This window comes from Nylanderia fulva, unplaced genomic scaffold (genome assembly GCF_048542155.1).
Source record: "Nylanderia fulva isolate GAGA-0341 unplaced genomic scaffold, ASM4854215v1 Scaffold7, whole genome shotgun sequence".
NCBI lineage: Eukaryota > Metazoa > Arthropoda > Insecta > Hymenoptera > Formicidae > Nylanderia > Nylanderia fulva.
Genome location: NW_028190807.1, coordinates 4,125,058 through 4,149,791, shown reverse-complemented (window position 1 = coordinate 4,149,791; position 24,734 = coordinate 4,125,058). Strand labels below are relative to the sequence as shown.

The 24,734-nt window shown below is 35.0% G+C and overlaps 2 protein-coding genes across 6 annotated transcripts in view; one reads left to right on the top strand and one right to left on the bottom strand.

Annotated features, from left to right (window-relative positions):
* Window positions 1–474: 474 nt before the first annotated feature.
* LOC114935751 (deoxycytidylate deaminase) lies at window positions 475–1,840 on the bottom strand. Of its 2 annotated transcripts, none has more exons than XM_029308641.2 (4): window positions 1,670–1,840; window positions 1,308–1,543; window positions 933–1,146; window positions 475–843 (listed from the first exon to the last, which is right to left on the bottom strand). In XM_029308641.2, the coding sequence occupies exons 1-4, from the start codon at window positions 1,696–1,698 to the stop codon at window positions 741–743; spliced, it is 582 nt and encodes a 193-aa protein (XP_029164474.2). In that variant the 5' UTR covers window positions 1,699–1,840; the 3' UTR covers window positions 475–740. The 2 variants fall into 2 exon arrangements, with proteins under 2 accessions (XP_029164474.2, XP_085344777.1); XM_085488651.1 differs by having other exon boundaries at window positions 1,768–1,840.
* Window positions 1,841–1,966: 126 nt separating this feature from the next.
* LOC114935754 (growth arrest-specific protein 2) overlaps window positions 1,967–24,734 on the top strand; it is a 33,253-nt gene continuing 10,485 nt past the window's right edge. The window contains exons 1-3 of one of the 4 annotated variants that reach the window (XM_085488467.1): window positions 1,967–2,022; window positions 4,076–4,326; window positions 17,982–18,375. In XM_085488467.1, the coding sequence (XP_085344593.1) occupies window positions 18,159–18,375 (217 nt within the window). In that variant the 5' untranslated portion in view covers window positions 1,967–2,022; window positions 4,076–4,326; window positions 17,982–18,158. Of the gene's footprint in view, window positions 2,023–4,075; window positions 4,327–6,434; window positions 6,662–7,271; window positions 7,441–17,981; window positions 18,376–24,734 lie in introns of those variants that run through there. The other 3 variants (XM_085488466.1, XM_029308650.2, XM_029308648.2) reach the window with 3 other exon arrangements.

Below are 24,734 nucleotides of genomic sequence, written 5' to 3'. Positions count from 1 at the left end.
CAAGAGAAGATACAGAATTGAATTCCACCAATTTTAGTGAAACTTGCCAAGACTATAAAGTACTTAATACTACTTTTAGTTGCTTTATAATCCTGCCAAATTTTATTCAAAATCGGTGAAGGATCCAATTCTAAATTCTTTTCATATTAGTCTTATTGCAATTATTGTTTAACTTTTTCTGTATATTGTTTTATTTATTTTCTGCATGCTCATCTTGTTATGATTAAAAAATGGGACTTATCAAATCTGTAAAGTTTTTGGAGAAAGAGCAGGTTTGCTTTGCCTGCATTTGTACCTACTCTTAATTAACTTTTATATGTAAATATTAATGTTTACTCTTTCAAAAAAATCAATATTCAATAAATACAATCACAAGTTGTATTTTCACGTGCTATCTGGTGATTAGCATTAATTGGAAAGATTCAACTTATGAAATGTCAAATGAAAAGATAAATAAATAAATAGAAACATGAATAAAAACAAAATTTTCTTATTGAACATGCTACCATGATGTGTTCTGATAGAAGAAATGTCTTAATTTTTATTGTTATTCATAGTTCTAACTAACATATCTTTGTGTGTGTGTTTTTTATTCATACAATGCGATTTGCTTAGGTAAAATATATTTCGTAAAAGAATAAAACAAAAATGGAAGAATAAAGTAAAATTGCTATCAAATTATAGTTGTCCATGATACGAGACACAATAATAATTGATAAGATAAGTTTAATCTTCCTTTGTTAATCTTCTTGTTTTGTTGGAGTTTGTGGTAATTGACTCATCTCATTCCAATTAATATCACTGAAATTAATTTCTATTTTCTGATTTTTTGGAATATATTGCCTAAAAGAAAATTAATGAATTTTGTTATAAGAGATCTTGCAATTGTAGCAATAAATTAACAGATCATTCCTATATAACTATAACAATACCTATACTCTATATCAGCAGCGTCAAACATTTTCTTTGCAGCTATTGTCTCGACTTTGTGAGCATTTTTATCCGACATATATATTACTGTTTTTATGCTGGATTGTATTATTACTTTCGCGCATTCGTTGCACGGAAACAAAGCAACGTAAATTGTACAATCTTTAACATTGCTTGAATTCTTATTTAGAACTGCATTAATTTCTGCATGACACACTACCATCCAATGAAAAATTAACATGAATGTTTTTAATAGTTAAATATTATCTCTTATTTATTATTATTATTATACATACATATATATTTTATTTTTATGTATATGTGTATAATAATAATATAATAAAAGAAAATATTATGTTTATCGTATATTATTGTACCATAAAGATATTTTGTCTCTAAATTATTATGAGAGCTCTTTCCCCATGGAAACTCATTGTCATCACATCCTCTGGGCATTCCATTATATCCAATGCCGACAATTCGTTTTTCATTATTAACAATACATGCACCGACCTGAGTGCTGGGATCTTTGCTCCGTTTTGCAGAAAGGAACGCTATAGCCATGAAATATTCATCCCAATCAATGTACGACGTTCTCTTAGAATTAAGATCTCTATATGTGGATAAAATAAGATGTATGATCAATAATCGAGCGTAATCTTTATTAATATAATTGAGTATCTCTCAATCAATCTTCAATCAAATATTATATATAAATCATAACAGAAATGTCTTATACCGTTTCAACAATGTTTCCGCCATTGCCATTATTTCTATTAATTTCTACTTGAGTTTCACCGAGAAACACAGATCAGCTGGTCAATTATTTATAAATACCTTATTGGTATGTTTAAATGTCTCCAGCACGTGGATGATAAAAATCTCAACTGTTAAATACAGCAGCTCCATCTCATCCACTTTATAGAGCTGGAATTAATTAGCCACAATCACTTTTCAGCTGTTGGTAAGAATCTATAATGCACTAAATAGCGATTTTACCGACATGTCAAATACTGAAAACTCACATAATGACACGCAGGCGGAAGTGCGCTTCATTTGATTGAGAGCCATAGCAATCTTCGGACGTTTAAGGTATGTGTAAGTTTCTCTTTTTTCATTTAAAAAACATGTATAATGCGGTAATTGATGAGAATGGAATCATTCCAATTGGAAATTTTCCTTTTTCTGTGATTATTCTTCAGTATTAGCTAGCAAACTCGCATATTGCCATATTTTTGTAAGATAAGATGTCATCGCGTTTCTTCTGATATTTTTATATATTTTATATTTTTGAGAATCTTTGAGACTTTCTTCATGTATTATTGTGTGATGTAAATCGCAATCATTAATAATTGATCCTCAGCACCTTGAAATCGATTCAATATATGTGAGAAAAACGAAATGTTTTGATCATTTCTTTTAATCATTGTTGAATTTAAGGAAATATGGTTAGGTTAAAATTAATCAAAAAGGTATTCAAATAATATTAAAATTTCTTATTTGCATTTGAAATACAAAGTTTGCCAAATTGCATTTTTTTGTGTGATTTTATCAATTTCTTATAATTCAGAAACTACAAAAATTTCATATCTGAATGTATTTTTTATCTATATATATTATATCAATTTTTAAGACATTGAAATTATATTACGTTAGGCCCTGCGCAAGAAAAAGAAAATATTAGCAATAAATATATTAAAAATTAGGAATAAGAATTATTTGAAAATAAAATTGAAAGACTGATATAAATAAAATACAAATTCGAGTATAAGGACTAGTAAGGGCTAATAAGCTAAGTAAGAGCCCTTTATATCCGAATTTGTATTTGTATATCAGGGTTTTTTAATTTTACTATTTTATAATAATTTTTATTCTTAAGCTATTTTATATTTATTCCTAATATTTTCCATATTGTGCGCAGAGTTGCAAATAATAATTCTCGTATTAGCTGTACTAGTAGATGATAGATTTAAGAGTCATCCGCGAGCATTATTTGTCATCGTAGAAACAGTTTGACACACAACACGCGAGCGTATGATTTCTATGTTTGGAATAATATAATTTAGTCAACTTATCGAGCTTTTGGGGACAAGATATCAAAAATAGAAGCATGGTACAATCGATAAACGCTGTAATAATCAGAGCATGGCAGAGCTTAGGACCGAATCTTCAGACACGCCAGCTGGTGGTTCCTGGTACCAGTTCATCTTTATTTCATTTTTCAGATGTCTTCTATAAAATCACGAGCACTTTTTTCATGTAGAGCTACCATTTAGAAAAAAAGAACACTTTTATTTAAGATTGTAATATGCACATATAATATATTATCGAGAAAACATTTGTGATAAAAATTTATTAATATCACATGAATATCATACAAATTTCATCTAAATTTATAAACTTTTATATAAAAATTTAAAAATTTCATAAATTCGAAAGTTTATGGTTGAGAAAATTATCAAGAAAATATGTGAGAAAAATTATTGAGATAATATGTGAGATAAAAGTTTACTAATATCACATAAATATCATCTAAATTAAAATTTGAAACTTTCATCAATTTGAAAGTTTATAGTCGAGTCACATTTTACAGAAATAAAAGATAAGCTAATAATTTAAAAGTATAATATTTATTCGATTATCGATTTCTTTTTTTTTTTTTTTTATATAGAATGCGTTCCAATTATACCGTTGTTTGACATCGTGATGCCACTGTAACTTTCTGCGTATGTACTTTATCATTCCGCTATTTTGTATCCAGAGTCCATGCAGTTTCGTATGATGTGCATGTTATTATTTATGATTATAGAGAAAACGCTTTGTTAGCGGAAGAAGGCGTCTCTATCTTGCTGTAAAATGTAGTAACCCTACATTCCGAGCATTATACCTTTCGTATATTCTTTTACGATCTAGCCTTTTCATAGAGATGCATTTTTGCTTTTCTCATATTTCGATTCCATTTTGGTCATTGACTGCGAATGCAACTTTGTCTGATATATACTTCTCTGGTCTGACGTGTATGAAAGCGCATAACAATGCACAACGCGATGCACGCTTATGCAGAGATATACGTGCAGACGAGAGAGAAAAAAATGCGTGTTATATGCATTGTGACTAACTGAGCCACTTCCGGTTTTATGAGTAGCGTCGTGACAACCGCTCAGGAAACAATCGAAAAGTGGAAACCCGTATAGGAAACATTCATGGGATATAACAGAGCTACTTAATACTTGGCAATCGGTTTCCGAGTGATTACGCTGCATTTGCGGAAGGAAGAGACTACGAAAATGCTACTTCGTGATCGCATGGGAGTCCAACATTACAGCATTTGATGGGCTGTGAGATAGCAAAAAGAAATCCTGCACGTCGAATTCGTCCTCCTTTCGAATCTTCAAGGTATTTTTTATATTCATATAAATTACACATTGCATTAAATATTGATTTTGAAATATTGAACTTTAAAATCGAACGAACCAATATTAAATTTAACGTAATTGAATTTTCACGCGAAAGATTAATATGCAAAATTTCACATGAGAAACAGATCCGAATTATTTGTCCGACATATTTCATAAAATTCATATGCATATTATTCTTTCTCCAGCAATTTTTATAATTGCTGTTTTATGATTATATTTTCATTCCGCAATTGATCTAACGGTTGATTCTATGAATGTTATTGAAGTTAGAAAGGCCAATAGCTTTTATACAATCACTAATGCAATTTCTTATTATATATATATTATATATGTATTCTCATAATTATGCACGTAGCAAGAATTCGTTGCTATCGACACACACGCGAAAGAGACATGAAGCTACGTTTAAGATACTTCAATCTCTCAGATCCTTCACCTACATGATCTTTAAACTGCTGACGTTCCTGCGTAGCTTTTTAAGTGCTCATAAACGAATATGTGTGGGCGCGGCACACCGTGGGCACGTTTTACAGCTGTATCTACATATAATATTAGTAGGAAAAGGGAGGTAAACGGGTAGTCATACAGTATCAGAGCTCATATATGCAATCATCGAGTATTAGAGACGACTATCGATTTCAGATTACTCTCCGATCAATCGTGAGAAAGGTTTTGCCTCTGGCAATCGTTTGGATTCGTCCTATTTGCGCATATCAAATCTGCATTAAACACTTTTACGAAAAAGTCTGATGAATATTTTATGAACGCGTATAATAGTTTCGAAATTAGAGCGCATTTTATTTTAAATCGTTTGATCATTTTAATTTGTTCAATGTACGTTTGTGATAAAAATTTTCCCGTTTCTCGGGAAATCAATACAAAATCGTCGAGTTTACTTGATGTAATTCCTTAAGCTTTAACTAAGGTCGTCGTCGCTGAAATCGAATCTTTCTGCTCTAACATTCTTCTTCCGGCAACGACGTGTCTGCCCTTCGTAATGGACAAAGGCCAGTTTCCAGACGAAACCCTAATCTTTCTTAAGGATGTTTTTATCGAAAAAGAATTTTATCTGTGTAAAATGAAATGGATAATTTTCTTTCGGAATTTGTCTAGATAAAATTATCTTTATGACAGTATATAGAATTTTTTCTCTCTCAACATAATATTTAACAGCACAACACACATTCGATGAAAATGCGAGCATTTTTGTTCTGTCTTTTTAAAAATACATAAATAAGAAATGGTATTTTACAGAGTCGATTTTTCTTTCACAATTTCGTTCTATCGATTGATTTAAAAATAGAATGACACGGAAAGAATTTTCTCTTAGAATTTATTCTGAAAATCATGGTAATCGTGGGACAATATTGCAAGAATTTAAGAGTTTCTCTGATTAATATTTACCACAACAAAAAATATGAATATATGTACATAGAAAAATTAATCGAAAAATTTTACATCTTATTCTGAATATTAATTATTTTTTCTTTTTTATCGTGATGTAAATATTAATCAGAGAAACTCTAAAAAAAAACTCTTCCAATACCATATATATTGTCCCACCATTATGATTTTCAGGATAAATTCTAAGAGAAAATTCGTTCCTGCGTACTGGCGTTTTTTTTCACCGAAATGGTTCAGCGGTTACAGGCGTCGAACAGTCTATTTATTCAATCTCCCTCGACACTCTGCAATACACCCAAATCGCCCTTCACACCGACATATCTCGGCGGTTCTTTTGTCTCGACGTATACATATATATATATATATATATATATACCTCCTATTCTATTCGGCATACCGAAGCTCGCGCGCGGTCCAGAGAGGATCGCGAGGATGTTCGCGGTCGGAGGAAGTCGGAGTATTGATCAAGAGGGTTGCACGCGGGAGGATCTCTCTCTCGGGGCGTCGCGTCGCGTCGTCGCGCTTCGCCCGTGAATGCACGGGGATGAATGGGGGCGCGGTAGGTTTCGCGCTCGTATCGCGTGGGAACCCGAGGGGATTCCGGGGGCGAGAGGGTTGGAAATGAGAGCGCACGTCAAATGCGTCTGCGCGTGCACGCAGCAGTGCTCCGATATGCGCTCGCAACCGGGTATATAGTATTTACGGTCTGCGGTCGCCGGGTCGGTGGCGAGCGAGAGCACGTGGTGGCCGTCGGCGGCTCAAGTAAAGTCTGACGAGGACGTCGACGACGACGTGCGAGGGTGCGGGAATTGGGAGTCCCGGAGGATTCGCGATGCCGATTGATGCCCTCGACGGGTCGTTAGCCATCCAAGTCCATCCGCCACCCTTCGAAAGAAACTCGCTGTAGCGTGAGTAGTCGCACGTACTTTACATCCTCTCTGCTTTTCTAACTTTCATTATTACTTTTACTTCGTTATTATCTCGTAGCCGAGTGCTACAAGTATCATCATCAATATTATTACTCGCACGCCGCGCTCGGAGAAGGTACTTTGCGGTCGTCGCGACATCAAATCAGCTGGGATAAGCTTATTATGACACTTCTAGCCGCTCGTTAAAATTCTCTCTTTCTCGTTTATTATTCGTTGTGCGGATGCATTCTTAATCGTTACTTTCAAAATTGTCAAGCGGTATCAAAGGTCTTAAATTTCATTTTTCAATGAAATAACATTCATAAAAAATGTAGATAAAGAAATAACTAGACTAAGGGTTCAAAGATTTGACAAATGCAGCCCTTCGAAGCCCCGATTTCAGGTAACAAAAATACAGTGGGGTTCCCGGGAGAAATTGATCTTTTCATTTGAGGGATAATTTATCTCTAGCTGTGTCCTGGTCCGTTTCCGTGCGAGCTCTGCGTACAATAGCAGCTGTCAGAGTTGCTTTCCGAGCACGACGTGGTAGGGGTAAGAGATTTCTGCCAACGATATCTCCCTCTCCGTCTTTCGCGTTCGCGAGTTCGCTCTCTCGAAGCGCCGGCTTCGAAGGGCTGCAGTCGTGATCGGATGATCGGCGTGTACGGGTCTGTCGGAGCACGAGGTGCTCAATTAGCAAGTGAATGAGAGAGAGAGAATTCGGGGAATTCGCGAACGAGAAAGACACACGAGCGATGTTTCTCACGAGCGCACCTCAGGTAAGCGACCGGCTTAATTTCGCAGAAATTTCGTGAAATTTTCATAGCGTTATTATTAGCACAATGAAAATCTATTTGTTGACATTAGACAAGTATACAGTAGAGTTTATAAACATGATAAGCGGGACTTATCGACTTATAATGATAACGGCGTTAAAAAAGGTAATCATCTTTAGTGGCTTCTCGCACAAACAACCGTGTGCAAAAATGTGAAGGATTTTCAATAATATTTATATACAATATATTACGATTACAATATGATTATTATTGGAATATATTGGTTTTATTTTGCAAAAAATTATACATGTTTTGAAAATGTTTTATTGAATTTATCGTGATAGAAATTATTGCAATGTTAATGAATATAAAAGAAAAGAAATAAATTATCTCGCGAGAAAAGGAGCTAATTTAATTTTAAATCGAAATTTTAGATTGTTATAGTTGTATTATTTTGGAGCATTTCTTGTGTATTTTGTATATATATTATTACGATCAAATGTCGATGTGTGTATTATTATGTTATTGACAGACAGTATATATTATCATCCCGAAGTTAATTTGGAAATAATTCTTAGCAGCATTTCTGTGATTTATTTGTGTGTGTGTAGATATTATATTTATCAATAACTTGATACATAAATTAGGTTGTAAATTTATTGATATGTTGTATCGTCCTACGTAGCATATCTTGGTTTCGCAATCGAATCAATATTTGCATTGCGGAAAATTGAGTATCTCTCAATTCTGCGAAAACGGTTGATAAGTAGTAGAAGTTGATGAATTATAAAGCTATATAATGAATTCTAATTGCCGCTTTTACAATATATTCGCGTTTAATGCTGTAAGTATAACAAGCATAGATCGATTGCAACATGATGTATATTTCAAATATGTTTCGAAATTTAAATGTTTGTGGCTATTACATAATCGCCACATTTTTTATTTTTGAAGTGCATTTAAGAGCCACAAATTGCTGTTTGTTCATTCTTATCAACTGGTATTTAAGAAAGTGAGAAGCAATATGTCTCAGTAATGTTTAACGAGTTTGCATATTGTTTCGCACCTACACATATGTTCTTCTAGAGAGCTAATTACTTCGAATATAAAGTTTATTATGCTTCGCAGGCAGTTTATCACTTTCAGAATAAAAATAGAAATAACGTTCTCTGTGACATATATAAGAGATTATTCGAAACACGTAGTTGAAAAAGCATGCCAAGTTCTCCTTAGACACCGTACACTTTCTCTCGATTATGGACTCTATCACGAAGTTTTTTTTCCTCAATCAAAATTGAATACATTGTGATCATTTATCTTTCTTTTTCACAACTTTTTAATTTTTATCATTAAATATTTCGACAATTAAATTCCAAGGTACTTGCTAAGGCAATTAAATCTCTATAAAAGTAATAACTAACTAAAGTCAAAGTTAACTAAAATCAAGAATTTTACATTTATTTTTAATTCCTCAAGCCTTAATTTGATAAATTTTAAAAATTTATAATAATTTATATAATTTTTTAATTTTCATTATTAAATATCTTGATAATCAAATGCCAAGACAATTAAATTTCTATAAAAGCAATAGCTATCTAAAGCCAAGATTAAATCAAGAATTTTTCATTTATTTTCAATTTTTAAGGGCTTTATTAAATTTAAAAAATTTATAATAATTTTTTAAAGCTGTTGATGTTTCGATATAAAAATACAATTATCATTTTTCTAATAAGATTATTGTAATGTTAGTGAATATTTTGGATTAAATGTCAAAGCAATTAAATTCCTATGAAAACAGACTCTATTAAAAATAACTAAATTTTTTCATTTATTCTTAATTCCTCATTGCCTTAATTTAATAAATTTTATTCAATTTTATTTTAATTTAATTTTAATTTATTAAATTTAAAAAATTTTAATAATAAATCATTTTTTACAGTTGTTAATGTTTCGGTATTAAAATACAATTATCACACACATTTTTCTAATGTAATTAATTCTAATGTATTAATTATGCGCTCATTTTCTTCATATTTTTTAAATGTTTAGAATTGCGATAAACGTTTCAGTTAGTTTTTTTGATTGATCCGTTATATGATAGTGCCTCTCTTTCTCACGACACTTTGACGAACGACTGACGGGCTCTTTCGCAGAACGAACTTTAAATGACACATCTCGATGTGCGCGCACTGCGACATAAAGTCATTAAAGAATCTCTAAGGCGTCAGGCAACGACCTGCCTCCACGAAACTCATTATCCGCATATAGACGAGAGTATATCTGCTATTATACCTCGTATGTATGTACTTTGCGACTCTTCTTCGTCATCTTTGCCGTAATTAAGGCTTGTCCTTAAAGCGTGCGACGTTTGCACGCCGATCTAAAGAGAAATTAGATATTTAAAAGCCGACAATGATAAGTGTTTGACGCCAAATTAAATAATTACTATAGTCTGATAATTTAGAAAATACGCTGTTTAAAAAGTTGTTTGCACAAAATTCCTTAAATGTCAACTCGTGGAGAAATATTTTATTTTCGATCGCTCATATGCGAAGAAGGTAGCTTTCTTTAGGCTTCGTTTTCTTTATTTGCAAGCCGTTTATTGCCGCGAGCCCGTTAAAACACATTAAGCACGGTCATTATCTCCTGTAACAGCTGGTAATCATATTACAAAGTGCGAAACCTGTAATGATATCAACGGCGATAATATCGAATCGTGCCAGATGCATTTTCATTTGCGTGTACAATTTTAAAATTATTTCCCGGAAGAGAATATATTCCACGTGGGCATTAAAGCGCATCAGCAGTTTTACTAACATCACATCGTATATGGTTTAACTTAATGAATTGCATCGCACTCTTACAGATTGTTATGACCTAGTTTGTCAAATCATGTTTTATTCTTTGTAAAAAAATATGAAATAATTACTTCATATAACATATATAATTATTACATAAAAAGGTGCATATATATGTCAAAAAGTATAGAACAAATTTGTAAAACTATGCGGTGCTTCGGATTAATTTTTTACGGCTTTGGTATTAGAGATGCTTATACAATAATTCTCCGCGATAATATACAATGCATAAATATTAATATCTCTTTTCCTTTTAAAATGTAGATTTTTTTATCTGAAGGCGGTTTGTCGACTCATTAGTCATCAGGCGATTCATACTGATTGCGAGATCAATGAATGCAAGGTGCTATCGCCGTCGAATATCTTAATATCGCGACAAGAGGAACAAACAACGAGACACGGTCATAAACGTCAAACATAATTTGGCAAGATTTCCGGCTTATCTCGATCATCGCCGTTGATATCTTGTTGATGAGCCACGTGGTTGATCCGCGAGAAATAAAGCGAAAACAAGAACGGCGGCGTCTACGCGCGCGCGCCTGCATGGCTTTCTCTCGCCGGAAATGCAAGGCGTTGATGACTTCCCGCCATCGCGACGGTTTATGCTCATCCATGAACTTTCGCGCCGACGGCGGAACACACGTCGAATTTCGTTTCCCGGCACGGAGAACCTCCGGTAAAACGTCTCTTGTCTCCCTCTTTCTCTGTATATCTTCTTGCTTCTCTCGAGATTTTATTGCCCGCGAAACGTCATGCATTGCATATACAGGGTGTTATAAAAATACTGGAACAGCAGAATAACTCGAAAAATATGAGTCCTAGAAAAAATGTTAAGTACTGGATTTTTATAATTTTTTCCTGGCTATTTGAACGTCAGATTTTTCGAGTTATTCTGCTGTTCCGGTACTTTTGTAACACCCTGTATATATATATATATATATAGTAATACAGTAATAAGATTGAGGTAATAAGTGATCGTTTTGGAGCGTGACCATCGCGCGTAAGAGCGTTTATACACATATGTATATATATATATATACATATGTGTATAAACGCTCTTACGCGCGATGGTCACGCTCCAAAACGATCACTTATTACCTCAATCTTATTACTGCTAACGGCGCATTACCGCGCCTCGAGGAAATCAAGACGTTTCTTTTAATCTACGGCGCGGATTTTGCACCGCTTGAATCTCGGAAACGCGTCGAAAGGGATCACCGGGAGAGTACCGCGCTCGTAAAAGCGCAAAACTGCGCTTTATTAATGCACTAATCGGAGCGTAAAATATATCTTATCGCTATCCGCTTCCTAGGCTCGATGACATTTAATTGACTCCGGCGTTAATCAAACAAATAAGTAAATTGCAGGGTAAAGTCTAGACCTCGCGGTCTCCGGCGTCGTCGGTCAATTTCATTTTACGAGACCGTTCCAGATACCGTATAATATATATATTGTACGGTATAGCGGCCATTTAATCGGTTGAAATATTATACTGACTGTGCGATCGAAGCCTCCTGGCGATATCTTAATGAAAATCGACGAATCTATTTCACACATACGCGATAACCCGTTACGATCGTCATATGTCTGAGACGTATAAAAAAGAAAGGCGCTTCATCAATCTTTCCTCTAACTAAGAAATGTAAAATCCATTCTCTGCAACCGTACGATGACACATTCATCATACGTTAAGTGCCACGTGCGTGTGAATATATATGGCTGTAATTATGATTAAAGGCAGTGAAAGTCCCGACGTTACGGTTGTACGCGTATGAATTTGATTCTCTTATCGAATCGGACAGCCTCTCTCGGTTTTTTTTTTCATCGCAAAATGATGTGACCCACATGCTGGGCTTACCCTAATTTAAGTTTTCCCGCATCTTTTGTACGGGGAAATCTGTTGTCTCTCGGCATTCTCTAATTGACTTTGTAGGGCAAACGGATGAAACTCAACTCGCGACATTACTTTTTAAGTTTGCGTTGGACAAACCAGCCATAGACGTACATATATACTCTTCGAGAACGGTAATTGGACGGGCACGCTCTGTTTGTGCGCTTTAATTAACTCGCGATGCACTGCCGACTATATTTTTACACATTCTTTTGATCTCTTTCCTGCGATTGCTATTGAAACGAAAAGTTTCTCCAGTAATATATAGTAATAATATTGGAATTCTTTTTTATCGAATTCTCATATTCTGACGCGATAAGATACCGTCCAATCTCTCGTAAAAACGATTACTAAATATACATTTTGGGATATTAAATGTTATTTTTTATCACGTTAAATATTTCTAGGAAATCGTTAATATGAATACGATCCCAGGTAGCAGACACACGTCATTTTAATATCAAATGATGGGTGCATGTGTTATCTGGGATATTTATGAAAGTTTGTATAAAATTACCATTAACGGCAAATGAATCATATAGCTGCAGGAACATTTCTATATCTGATAAATTCTACATGAAATTTTGAAACTAGCTATATTCGAAAGTTGTAAAGAAAAATATTGATGCATTAAACAACATTTACTATGAGAATTTAAAAAATATATATTCACTATTTTTCTTTACAGCGAAAAATCTTTCATTATAGAATTCAGTGCAAGCAGCACTTCTACAAAGCTGCTTTCTATCTGGCAGGAAAAGAGCAACAGTTGTGCCTACAATTGCGGTAATTAATGAATAATCTTGTTGAGAAAGAGGCTGCATATCCATATAAAATGTTTTGAATGCGTCAGATATTCGATAGAAGTGATTGGCAAACTACGTGTGTGAAATATCGATTTTCATTACGTGAAAACCTATGTATTACTTATAATCCAATATATGGAAGCATATATGGAATGCATCGATAAGAATAGGTGTATTTTGTATGCCATATATAATATGTATAACTAAAAATATAATAATTTTGTTTACGTGATATAATATTTGACACCTGCTATTTATTTTAATTTTTTTCAAGCAGGAAAGAATTAAAATATATATGTAAATAACGTAATATAATTTTTGCATAAAACACGTATATGTAATGGTGCATACATGTATATGTATACAGCTCTATAAAATTTCTGTAATCTGACCGACATGATGTCGCTTTGTGATGCGAGTGACCGCGACTTTATCGGTTCCTTTTAAGGAACATTTTATGGCGGTATGTTCTCGCATAACGACCACCTACATGCAGCATTGAGCTTACGTGCAAAAAAGTAAAACGACTAGAGAAATGCGCCGGAGCTGACCTAGCAAATCTTTCTCTCTGCGCAAAAATCATCGCGTTTAAATCAAGTCGCGGAACTGTATAGCTTATTAACGCGATCAGGAAATAATTAAGTATCCATTTATAAAACAATAATTATCATAATGTCCACACGCATGATGAAATATTAATGGCAAGAAATTGCCTTTACCTCGACAGTAATTAAAGACAGTTAAATGACTTTTGTTGCTAATGGACGACTTGGACGAATTATCATCGTTAAACTAACGATCGTAAATGAGACATCGTGATTAATATTGATAATCATAGACGAATGGATAGAACGGGTAACATTAATATCAGTGACGCACTGCCAGTGTTGTGTTCAGATGATTTAAAAATTATCTAGATGATTTTTAAATATACCTAGATAAAAGATAAAATTATATGGCGATTTATCTAGATAATTTGCAAATAATACTATTTTTATCGCTTATGTAAACACAATTATAAAAAATTAAATTATAAAAGAGATATAAAAAGATATTTATATTTTTACTTATAAATTTTTATCACTTATTACATAAGTGCTACTACTTAAGTACTTTTATGTACTATGGACTCTAAACCAAATTATCTGAACATTATTCTAGATAATTTAGTAAAGATAAGACGTTTTTTCATGTAAAATGTAGATATAAATAATACATGTTTTTATTATCTATAAAGGTAAGATGACGTCAAAATTTCTAGATGATCATCTACATAATTTTATTTCGACAACAGCAAACACTGCGCACTGCGGACATATACGACGAATAACTGTTTGCAATGACTCCACTATTGCTATTCGGAGTCATCCTCTGTCGAGAGATTGTCACGCGACGTCCGTGTGTTACACGTGTCTTCTCGTAATGAGTAGACGCCCACGTGTTCGCGAGCCGGACGCGCAATGATGGACGCCCAGCTTTTGCAGCACATAGTTAATCTAGTGCGGTTGAGGTCTCTAATGGCGATCCAATTCGCCGCTCATCCTCCGATTAAACTCGATTGTTGTCGAGTCGGTCGTTGACTTCGACGCATAATGCGGCAATTCGATTTTTCCGATCGGCTAATGGACCATGTCGCAGTTCACTATCGTTTTATTAACTTCTCCTTTCACGTACGACTGCATTTTTTCGCATTGATCGTCCTCGTTTGTATTATCCAATCCGCATAGTGATTAAGAAGATTGGACGAACTTTTAAAAGTTTATCATAAAAATCGAGAACAAAATAGACGGTTTCGTGTATTATTTTAACGTGAAATAGACCATGTTTTTTTTAATAAAGATATTACGATGCAGCACGATATACTTGACACCTAACTGGGTTAGGAAACTTTGAAATGCTGACGAAAATATATTAGTTAAATATTTTTTAAATTATGCGCAATATAAGTCCATTAAAATAATCTCGTCAATCGATTCATAAAGTTGCGCTCTACAATTCGAACGATATATATTTTTTTATCGGAATAAACTCTGCAGAGCGTTACATATTATTCGCATATCATTCGCGTATTTCCATCAAAATGAGAAACTATCAACAGCTGCCCATTGAGATTAGTATGTTAATTTTCGAATGTAGGCGTGAAATAACGTTATGTCTGCGATAAGTATGTAATTACTTTGAACAGTTGGATATCGAGAGATCGACAAGTGTGTTCACAAATTAATGCAGAGGTCAAACTGTATAGAAAGATGAATTTATGTCATCCTGTGGGCGAACATTACGTATCCAGCAAAAAATAAAAGCTTGACTAATGATATCCGCGCATCAGTCTGTATCTCCAGTTTTTTTTTTTCGAGCGATGATGAAATCTTATGATCTGATCGATTAAATTTAGCGCACGCCTAGATTTTTACAATCTACTTGCGATGTGTTAGATATTCACTGTAAGAAAGAATAATAAAATAAAATAATACATATTTAGATAAATTTAGATTTTATTTATCATTTTGATGAATCGTGTTTATCATCGCGAAACATCTCGCGAATTAACCAAGTCATTCGTTCATTCAAACGCCGACAATACTGACTTCATGAATGATGTCTTTGAGAGCGTCGAACAAGTCGGGAAGTGGAGAAGTTGTAAATCGTTCGATGGATCTTACAACTCGAAATTAGTGTATGTACCGCACAAAGGCACGCTTCAGGAAAGATAAACTCCAATTTGACAGCGGGCTTATTTCCTATATGGATAGACAAATCTTTAGTCACGAGGATAACCATGTGCGTATATACGTTGCGTTTCCTTGTTGGCCGATGCTTATAAACAGCGTTCGACTTAAGGAACGCGAGATGTTCAGCCTCTGTAACGCATACCGCTATACGTGGTCTTTGAGCTCGTCATGTTGTACGTATGCGCCGTACATAGGAATCTTTACGCAAGGGTTCTTTCTCATGTCCGTTTTTTCTTTTTTTCTTTCTTTTTTTGCGCAAAGTATTACATAAATCTGAGCGGTACAATGGGATAATCGATTTATTCGGACGGCGCTAATGAAGACTTTAGATTGAGACGTTAAGTGGATTCATATAAATCTTTTTAGATTCTTCTTTCAAAAGCGGATGTAATCGTGGTTATAGCAAATCTACGATATGTGACGACTTGAAAAATATCGCGCACATCTTCTGCAATTTACAACTTTATTCATATATATCGACAAATGTCGATAGAGCTCATTGAAAAATTATTAATACATTTTTTCTTTGATATTCATAAAATTATCATTGCTATTTACAATATTTAGGATAGTGCTAACTTGATGTTTAATTTTTTAAAAAAGTTTAAACATTAAATATGGAATGTCTATGTGCGTTAGAAATTAATTGGAGCTACACACGTTTATCTTAAAGAGAATCGACGTTGTTTATCATTCGTTTTATAATTTGATTTAATTATAATAAAAATACTATTAATATAGAAAACTCGAAGGACAGATTTATCGATCAGCGTGTGTTCCCGCGATTTATGAGGATGTCTACTGTGACGTATGTGAGAAGATATTTCGCGCCCACGTGCCACATGCTGATTGCAAGCATCAAGCGCGGTGACAATCTCATCTGTCGATTGCACGCTGAGTTTCACCGGTTTCGCAAACTTGTCGCTCGCCATCATTCGTCTCGCTAGAAATTTCGATAAGAAAGTCTCTCCGAGTGCTGAGTTGCTCTTAATATACCCACGAATCTAAGAAACTCGCGTACGTATCTCGACGCGGTAATATATTACGTTATGGTAATAAGATGAGACGGCTGCGTCTTAAAAGATATCGATGTATCGATGTCGAAGGACGCTAGTAGGTTTGTCCGTGAACATCACGTTGGGTGATTTGTTTTCTTAGATGAGAGGCGCTGACATCAGCATTTTGACATTGGCGGTACGATTAATAATTACGATCTTCGATCTCTCGTTCCTGTCGTTCGAAATATTTGAGATATGTATATATATAGATTTTAACTCTCTTTGACATTGTATTATATTATTTTTATTTTCATGTCAAATACAATTTGCACGAAGGAAGGCATTGTCATATTGTTGAAAAATATTTCTTTTCGTTGAAAAAATATGCAAAAGGCACCTAATTAATTATTGGTGGGTGAGTTGCTAATTGTTTCACCTCCCGAGATGATATAACTCTGGTCTTGTTTAAAAAGTACTACGTGCTAATACTTTGCAAAATACAAAATGATATCCACTTCATCGTGTCGTTTGTAAGCTGATCAGCAGTTCGTGCTCGATATTGGGCTCTTCAGATTTCTTTGTTCCTTAATCATTCGACCTCTTGTATTCTTTTATATAGCTCCCTCATAGAATTAAAGCACGCGATAGTAACAGTAAATGTATATAGACATAGTAATTATTAATCATTACTCCGTTCGCATATAGAGACTCTATATACCTTGTGAAAAAAATATAATTTTCAATTAACAATAAGAGATAATTTTTTTTCTTACACGTAATTTTATCTTTCTGAATTTATTTTATTTTACACACAATTACTTGATAATAAGCGCTATGATTTCATGATTACTGTGAAGTCATGTATATGCTTTAGCGATATTTAGTGATATTAAAGCGATATTTTTCAAGCTATCTTCAGTCTGTGTCTAAAATTTATAGCTCTGGGGATAACAGTAGACAAGGCACTTAAAGAGGAGCCCTTACTCAACAGAATAAAATCTCATCGTTTCGTCACGGCTTCCCAGAGAAATCGCAAGAGAATTCTTGCGCGCGTAAAAGTGCGAGATAATATATATATATATATATATATATATATATATATATATATATATTATGTCTTTATCGTCTTGTGTATTTCAATTTTTCTCTCTTCTTTCTAAGAAAAGCTTCGTAACGCGTCTCATTATCTCGATACCTGTCCAGGTTTCCGAAAACGACGCCATCTCGTGATAACGAAAGATTCCCTTTTTGCTTCTCAGACGCCACTTGATCGCGAGGCGCACGTTCCTGCACGAAGTCGTTCTTAAATAGCCTGGGAACTGTCGAAGAGGGTGAAGTGGGTCCTGGAAGAGGACCCGGGTAGAGCGAGGAGAGAAACTTCGAGGAAGGATCCGACGTGCAACGCCAGGACCCTCCGCAGGACTGACAGCTCCGCGATGTCGTTCACCAGCCGATTCCCGTCCTCCCAGCATACTCGTTATCGCAGTAGCTGGGGCCCAACCTCGGTTTCCGTCTTTAATCGCGCCGATGTGCCGCGACCCTCGCCGGAAGAGGAAGAATTCGAGTTCTACCACGAGCGGCTGCACTCGGCCCAGAGTCGTCAGCTGATCCCGCTTCAGGAAGATCTGGCCGATTGGATCAACAAGACGATAAGTGAGTACACACGTAGTTTTATATTATACAGGATGTCTGACATAAAGTGTCACACCGAGAATATATTAGTAGATCTCGTTACGTGGAAACAATTTTTCCTCAGCAAAAATGTCGTGGGAGGTCATCATTTTTTGCATGTTCCCAATTTTTATCATCATGTATCTTTATAACTAAATCTTAAATTAAAATTTTATTTAAAATATAGGTACTCTACTTGAAATTAATGGGAGAATATGGTTTTGTTAATATTTTATTTCCACAAGGTTCATTTTCGATTGCTTATAACACGAAACTTATTATGCTTCAATATTTTTGCTGAGGAAAAATTGTCTCCAAATAACAAGATCTACTTGTATATTTTCAGTGTGACGCCTTATGTCAGACACATATGTATATATTATGAGGCAAAAGCGTATCTCTGTGAGATGAGTATCGATTGGCAAGAAATTTTTACTTGAACGAATTCGTGACATCGTCAAGGTCGGCGAGTATCGTTTCGTGAGAAGTTTCGATAACCGTTAGATATTAGTTTCGCTGATTTATGAGGAAAGTCGATAGCTTTTGCCAATCTATAGTCTGCGAGCTGGCAGGTTAAAGTCGGAGTATGAGTCAGAGTGTATTCTAGATCGAGCTTTTCAATAGAATGCGAACTTCAGCCCCTCCCATCAATTGCTTCTTCTAAATTAATGGTTTCGCATTTGCAATTTTGCAGTTTCGATTTTGTCCGTATCACGCGAACTTTTCCGTGACAAAGCAGTGTAGTTGCGTGTTATCTGAGATATTATTTTCATGCAAAGTTATCAAGAGCTCGACTTTTGTAATCACTATTATTCGAGAAAACCGTGACAAGCATTCTCCGGCAATTTTAAATATTAACGTTGAATGTATCAACAATTGCGCACATTTAAAAGAGAGTAATGAGATTTTTAATGTATTTATATTCTCTCGTAGATATTTATTTTTTATTCTATTTTTTCAAACATTTATTCAAGTTCTTAATATTTTAAAAAATTAAATGAAGAGCGAGGGAACATTACGTGAAGCACATTGGAATTTTAATCTTGCTATACTTTTTCCATTTAAATCTCGATCGTGAGTAAGGTGCAAAAAGAAACCAACGTGGCGTAATGTCGTGTTACGATTGCACTTTCGCGCCATCCTTGGCCATACACCTTTTTTCGCATTGCTAATGTAAAGTTTCTTTAAAGAGTGCCGGCCTATGTCGTATCACGGGATGTAGCGTGCGTGTGCAAGCCTTGGATATGTAAGAACCGCACAAAAGTTAGCATCTGGCACGACGTGGGAAAGGATATTCATATATATAATATTTCGTTTTATTTCATCGCGTGTTGATCGAACGGCTGTGCAAAAATGTGTACGCCATATGCCTAAAATTTAGCGAAACTTACATCTGCGAAGAAAAAAATGTTTTCAAGGCCAAATATATTGCTTTGCAAAAAATTTCATTACTCTACAAATCCATTTGACAAGTCACGTAAAGGATATTACACCATGATCTCGAGAATAATTATGTGAAAGGGAGAGATGGGATTAATAACCAGTTATTAACTTCTTTCATTGTGCGTATTAAAGAAAGAGATGCCGAGATAAGGATTTTAATAGGACGCATTTTATTGATATTAAACTTGAGAAATTCAAAGTAGATGAAAATTCCTGCAATTCTCATTAGATTACACGTGAAGACTGTTCGAATTGCAGTCCCGAAATGAATTCACCAAGTTATGCCATAAAAGTTTCCTTCCAAAGCTATTTAATCGAAGAATTATTGACAGTTAATCCTTCAGTTTTAGTTGTTCACAACTGAAACTTGTTAGTCAGCGGCTGCAGTTTCAGCCTTGAAAGTAAAATTAATCATTTTCACTAGTAATATAATAATGCATTTTTTTAAATAAAATATATTTTATATTTATTTGTAATGTAATATGTATTATTATAATATGTAAAATGCTGCATAATAATGCATTTTATAATACGTTCTATTATTATATAAATTATCAGATAATAATTGCGCGAATACATCATATATTTTTTAAATTATACATTTTATTTAAAAGTAAGTTTGTCTGACAATGTAAAAAATATTTAATCGTCATTTAGTGCAACGCGAAAGAAAAGTTAAATGACGAAAAGAGCAGTAGTCCGTGATTTTTTTTTCTACGAGGAACTGGAAATCACATCCGATGGCTATCTAATTCTAGGCGCGCATGTGACCGCCTTTCTGAACTGCTAGTTTCCTAATACGGTACGAATACGAGTTGATGCGTAAAATAGAACTGCTACGGTGTACTGAGCGTCGCAGAAAGTAGCAATTCTAACGCTAAGCGGTGTTTCACGTAACAAACATTCGTAGACGCAGGCTTTTCACTGAACTACCATCGATTCTCGGCTCTGACTTTACACTTTTCACGAATAATATTGCAAATTGTCGGGTATATATCTCTCGCAAGACTCGGCCTTGATACTGAAACGCTCGATAAATCATTAATTCCTCTTATATCGTATATTCGATAATTGAATTGCACATTGTGAGTAAAAAAAAATTTATAATAAAAACACTTCTTGGATTATTCGTTTCTACATAATTTGATTCACTTGCGATTGCCACTTTGCGATACTTTCACCTCTGATTGCACGTTGCTTCGTGTATATGCGATTAAGCGTATCGATGATCAAGGAAAACGCTGCATAAGCTTGAATATAAAATATATATAGTTTGGCAAAAAACAGAATGTGCGAAAACGAGTGTGGGGTCTCTCACATGCGACCTCGAATAATCCAAGTCCGAGATGTGGACCACCCTGAGAGGTTGCGAGATGCGGGAAAAACGAACGATAGGTAAACGAACATCCAGTATACATATATTTAGCCGCAATAAAAGGATAAGATGATGCACGAGTATGATTTACGAAATTAGCTTACATTATGTCGCTTAAAATATATCGATCTTTGAGCGCCAAAGGCACTCAGCGATATTAAATTAAACGATACGAGTAACGTTTATAATAATTTTAATTTATTAAACGAATCCGCGAAAGCTGATAATTAAATGCAGCTTCGACGATAACTTCGGGATTTTCAGCTGAATGGACGACAATGAAAATGTTGGCTTTATTTATTCGCTCGAACACGAATACGAGTGTTAGTGGTGTGTAAAGAATATACGAGGGATGTTTTATTGTGCACCGAAGGTGCGTGAAGAAACCATTCTTCCGCGCATTATGCGCACGTAATGTATGCGCTGCAATTTTGCAAATTGTTTTCCTTTTCTTTAGCTGGTGTATAATTTTGGAGTTAAAACTCGAGAGAACTTTCCCTTAACCAGAATATGAATGTATGTATATATTTGTATGTATAATCCATAATCGAATATCGATTATTCGCATCTCGAGCGTGCGAATTTGACAGCTGAAAATTGAGTCATAAATATTTTTCCCTTTTTATAAATATCGTTAACAAAGGAAAATTTAATCATTTTTGTTACTAATTGTAAGTCATTTGCGTGTTGTTTTATTGTAGCCAATCAAACGTTTAGCATAGTTTTGAAAGAGATACTTCTAACGAGGCGTGACATATCGTAAAGGAAAAAAAGACATATAATGAGTTTCGAAAGACGTTGGGGAAGGTTGAAATTTGCTCGATCGTCCCTAACGTGCCGTAAATGTGTTTGCTCATCCGATCATTTGTTTGACGAACAGATTTCCTCGCGCAAGTGTTTTTTTTTTCAATCAATCCAGGAAAATTAGAATTTGAAAATAAGCGATTTATCAAAAAAGATACATTTTTAATAACATTAAAAAATATACATGACCGAATTTATATATACATATCGATTCATATGAATACCTGATATAAATCAAATTAAGATTGAAGGTTCGATGTAATCTTATTGCAACTTACATTCATATATCTATAGCAGTGACGTACGAGTTCTTTCTAAGCGGCTTATATAAAACGAAGAGACACAGACGAAGAGGAGAAACTTCTTTCATTGAAGCTTCTCATTGAAATTCAAAGGTTGCCGAAGCATGATTGGAAGCGACGTGAAAAAAATAAAATAAAACGACGGTCTTTCGTTACCCACGCGCGCCCTGCGCCTCCTGGCAAAGGCTCACAACAGTGACTCAACCGGAAGTCAGCCGGGGCACCCCTCTTCCTTCATGCCACTTCTTCTCTGCTCCCTTCATCACGGGGCACCCAAAGCCGCATTACGCATAATGGGCGTACGCCTTCCTAATACGCGTTTGCGCATCCACGAGGATCGGCAAACGATATCTATCGTCTCGATATCTCGCATCTTTTCAAGAGTGCATAACGTGCAATATTGCACGTGGCACGCGCTCAACCGGCCGCAAATCAGAAAGCGAAACCTCCGGATCGCATCGCGCTAATTTATCGTCCCCGATTATTTCCGTCGATATAAAGGCGTCCGATATATGTATACAGAGGCGAACCCGACGTTTCACGGTGTTATGGACTCGCTCGACTTTATCGTGGGATCCGGATTGCGATATGCACCGTTTATATAGGGGCATGCTTCCGAGCAAATCGTGATCGGGCTTCGTGCCGTTTTATCTCGCCGCTGCCATAATATTGCGTAGCAAAATGGTTTAAAAATAGTTCCGCTGTATTCCCGCTATGAACTATGACACGAGTGAACGGGGATATATATATGTGTAATTTGTATACATATACGTAATCAAAGCACGTTTCCCTCGAGAACAGTTGGAAAAGAAAACGTGAGAACGTCGCCCTTAAGAGAGACCAGTTCGGCATTAAAATGAAATGACAGTGCCCATCAAGGTTTAACGAAAATACGGGTCATGGTTCACGATAATAATGCGTGAAGCCTCGGGTGTGGAGCAATCGCGTGCGAGGATGAAGGGCCGGATGTCAGTACCAATAAAAGTCGAGGGAAGTCCTTCCTTTCGCCGCGACGTCGTCGGCTGTAAACTCGTCGCGAAATTTATGCGCGGCCCCAGCAGAGGTTGGACCGTATATCTTTATTCGAGCCACAGATGCAATCTTATGTATATACAATATATCTTATATACGTATCTTATGTATATATGTGTACTTGTTCGAAATCCAATATGATCGATAACCGTGGAGCCGTCATCCAGCGAATTGATGTGCCGGAAAATCATATATTTAAGGATGTCTCAGGATAAGGCTGTAAAATTTAAAATAGAAAAAGAGGATTGAAAAATAATTTGACACATTTGTTTATTTTTGAAAAACAAAAAATTCACCAATATTAAGTGTCATAAAATTATTTTTTAATTTCTCCATATATTGATTTTGCTCCTCTATATTTATTTTGAGAAACTTGAAAATGATTTTCTTATGCCTAATATTAATCAAAAACGCATTCGCGAACTCATCCTTACCTATCAATTTTTAATTCTCATAAGTTTCTCTGGTTCCCATTTTACAAAAATTCGGTTCGTTACTTACAAGTACAAGGTCTTGAGAGAATTCTCATTTTATATTATCATCGCACTTAAATAGCGTGAATGACAAAGGAAAGTGTAAGTCGGACAGTTCTTGTTACAATATCGATGAAAACTGTCTCATATTGGAGCACACAATGATCTGTCGATCGATTAGCTATTGTGTAAATGGAGTTTATTATCCCGCAACGCGAAACAAACGATTCTGCTATATACGAGTGCATTCGAGATATCGTCGAAGCTACATTTTATCACATAACTTCTACGGTTTAGATATTCGAGGAGACTTTCCCTGACAACGAGATACCGCGTCGTTTCCTCGATTTCATATGCGTGCCATTCACACGTTGCACCGCATTCTTATGGCTATTGACCTCGTGGTGAATCCCCGTTCGGGCGACGCCTTGGAAAACGATGTTCTAAAGTTGTGTCGCAGCCAGGCAACGACATAATGCCACGAACATGTATCTCAGCTCGGTGACGGGAAACATGGTCGCTTTACGTAGTTCCGGGTGACCGAGTTCCCGCACGGCGGGAACTCTTCGCGCGTCCGTGCACGTGCTCGAGAGTTCCGAGTCTCGATCTATAATTTTTTACCAATAAAGAAATATTTTCCAAAGTCGGAACAATCCATTCAATCGATTCATTTCATTCAAAAATACATGAAACAATAATTCAGTAAAATCCAGATTATACGATCAAATCAATAATTTTTTACCAATAAAGAATTATTTTCCAAGTTAAAACAATTCATTCAAAAATTTGTGAAACAATTAATTGAGTCAAATTCAGATTATATACGATCAAATAAATACATGTTTTACCAATAAAGAATTATTTTCCAGTCGAAGTAATTCCATTTAATCCATTCAAAAATCTATAAAATAA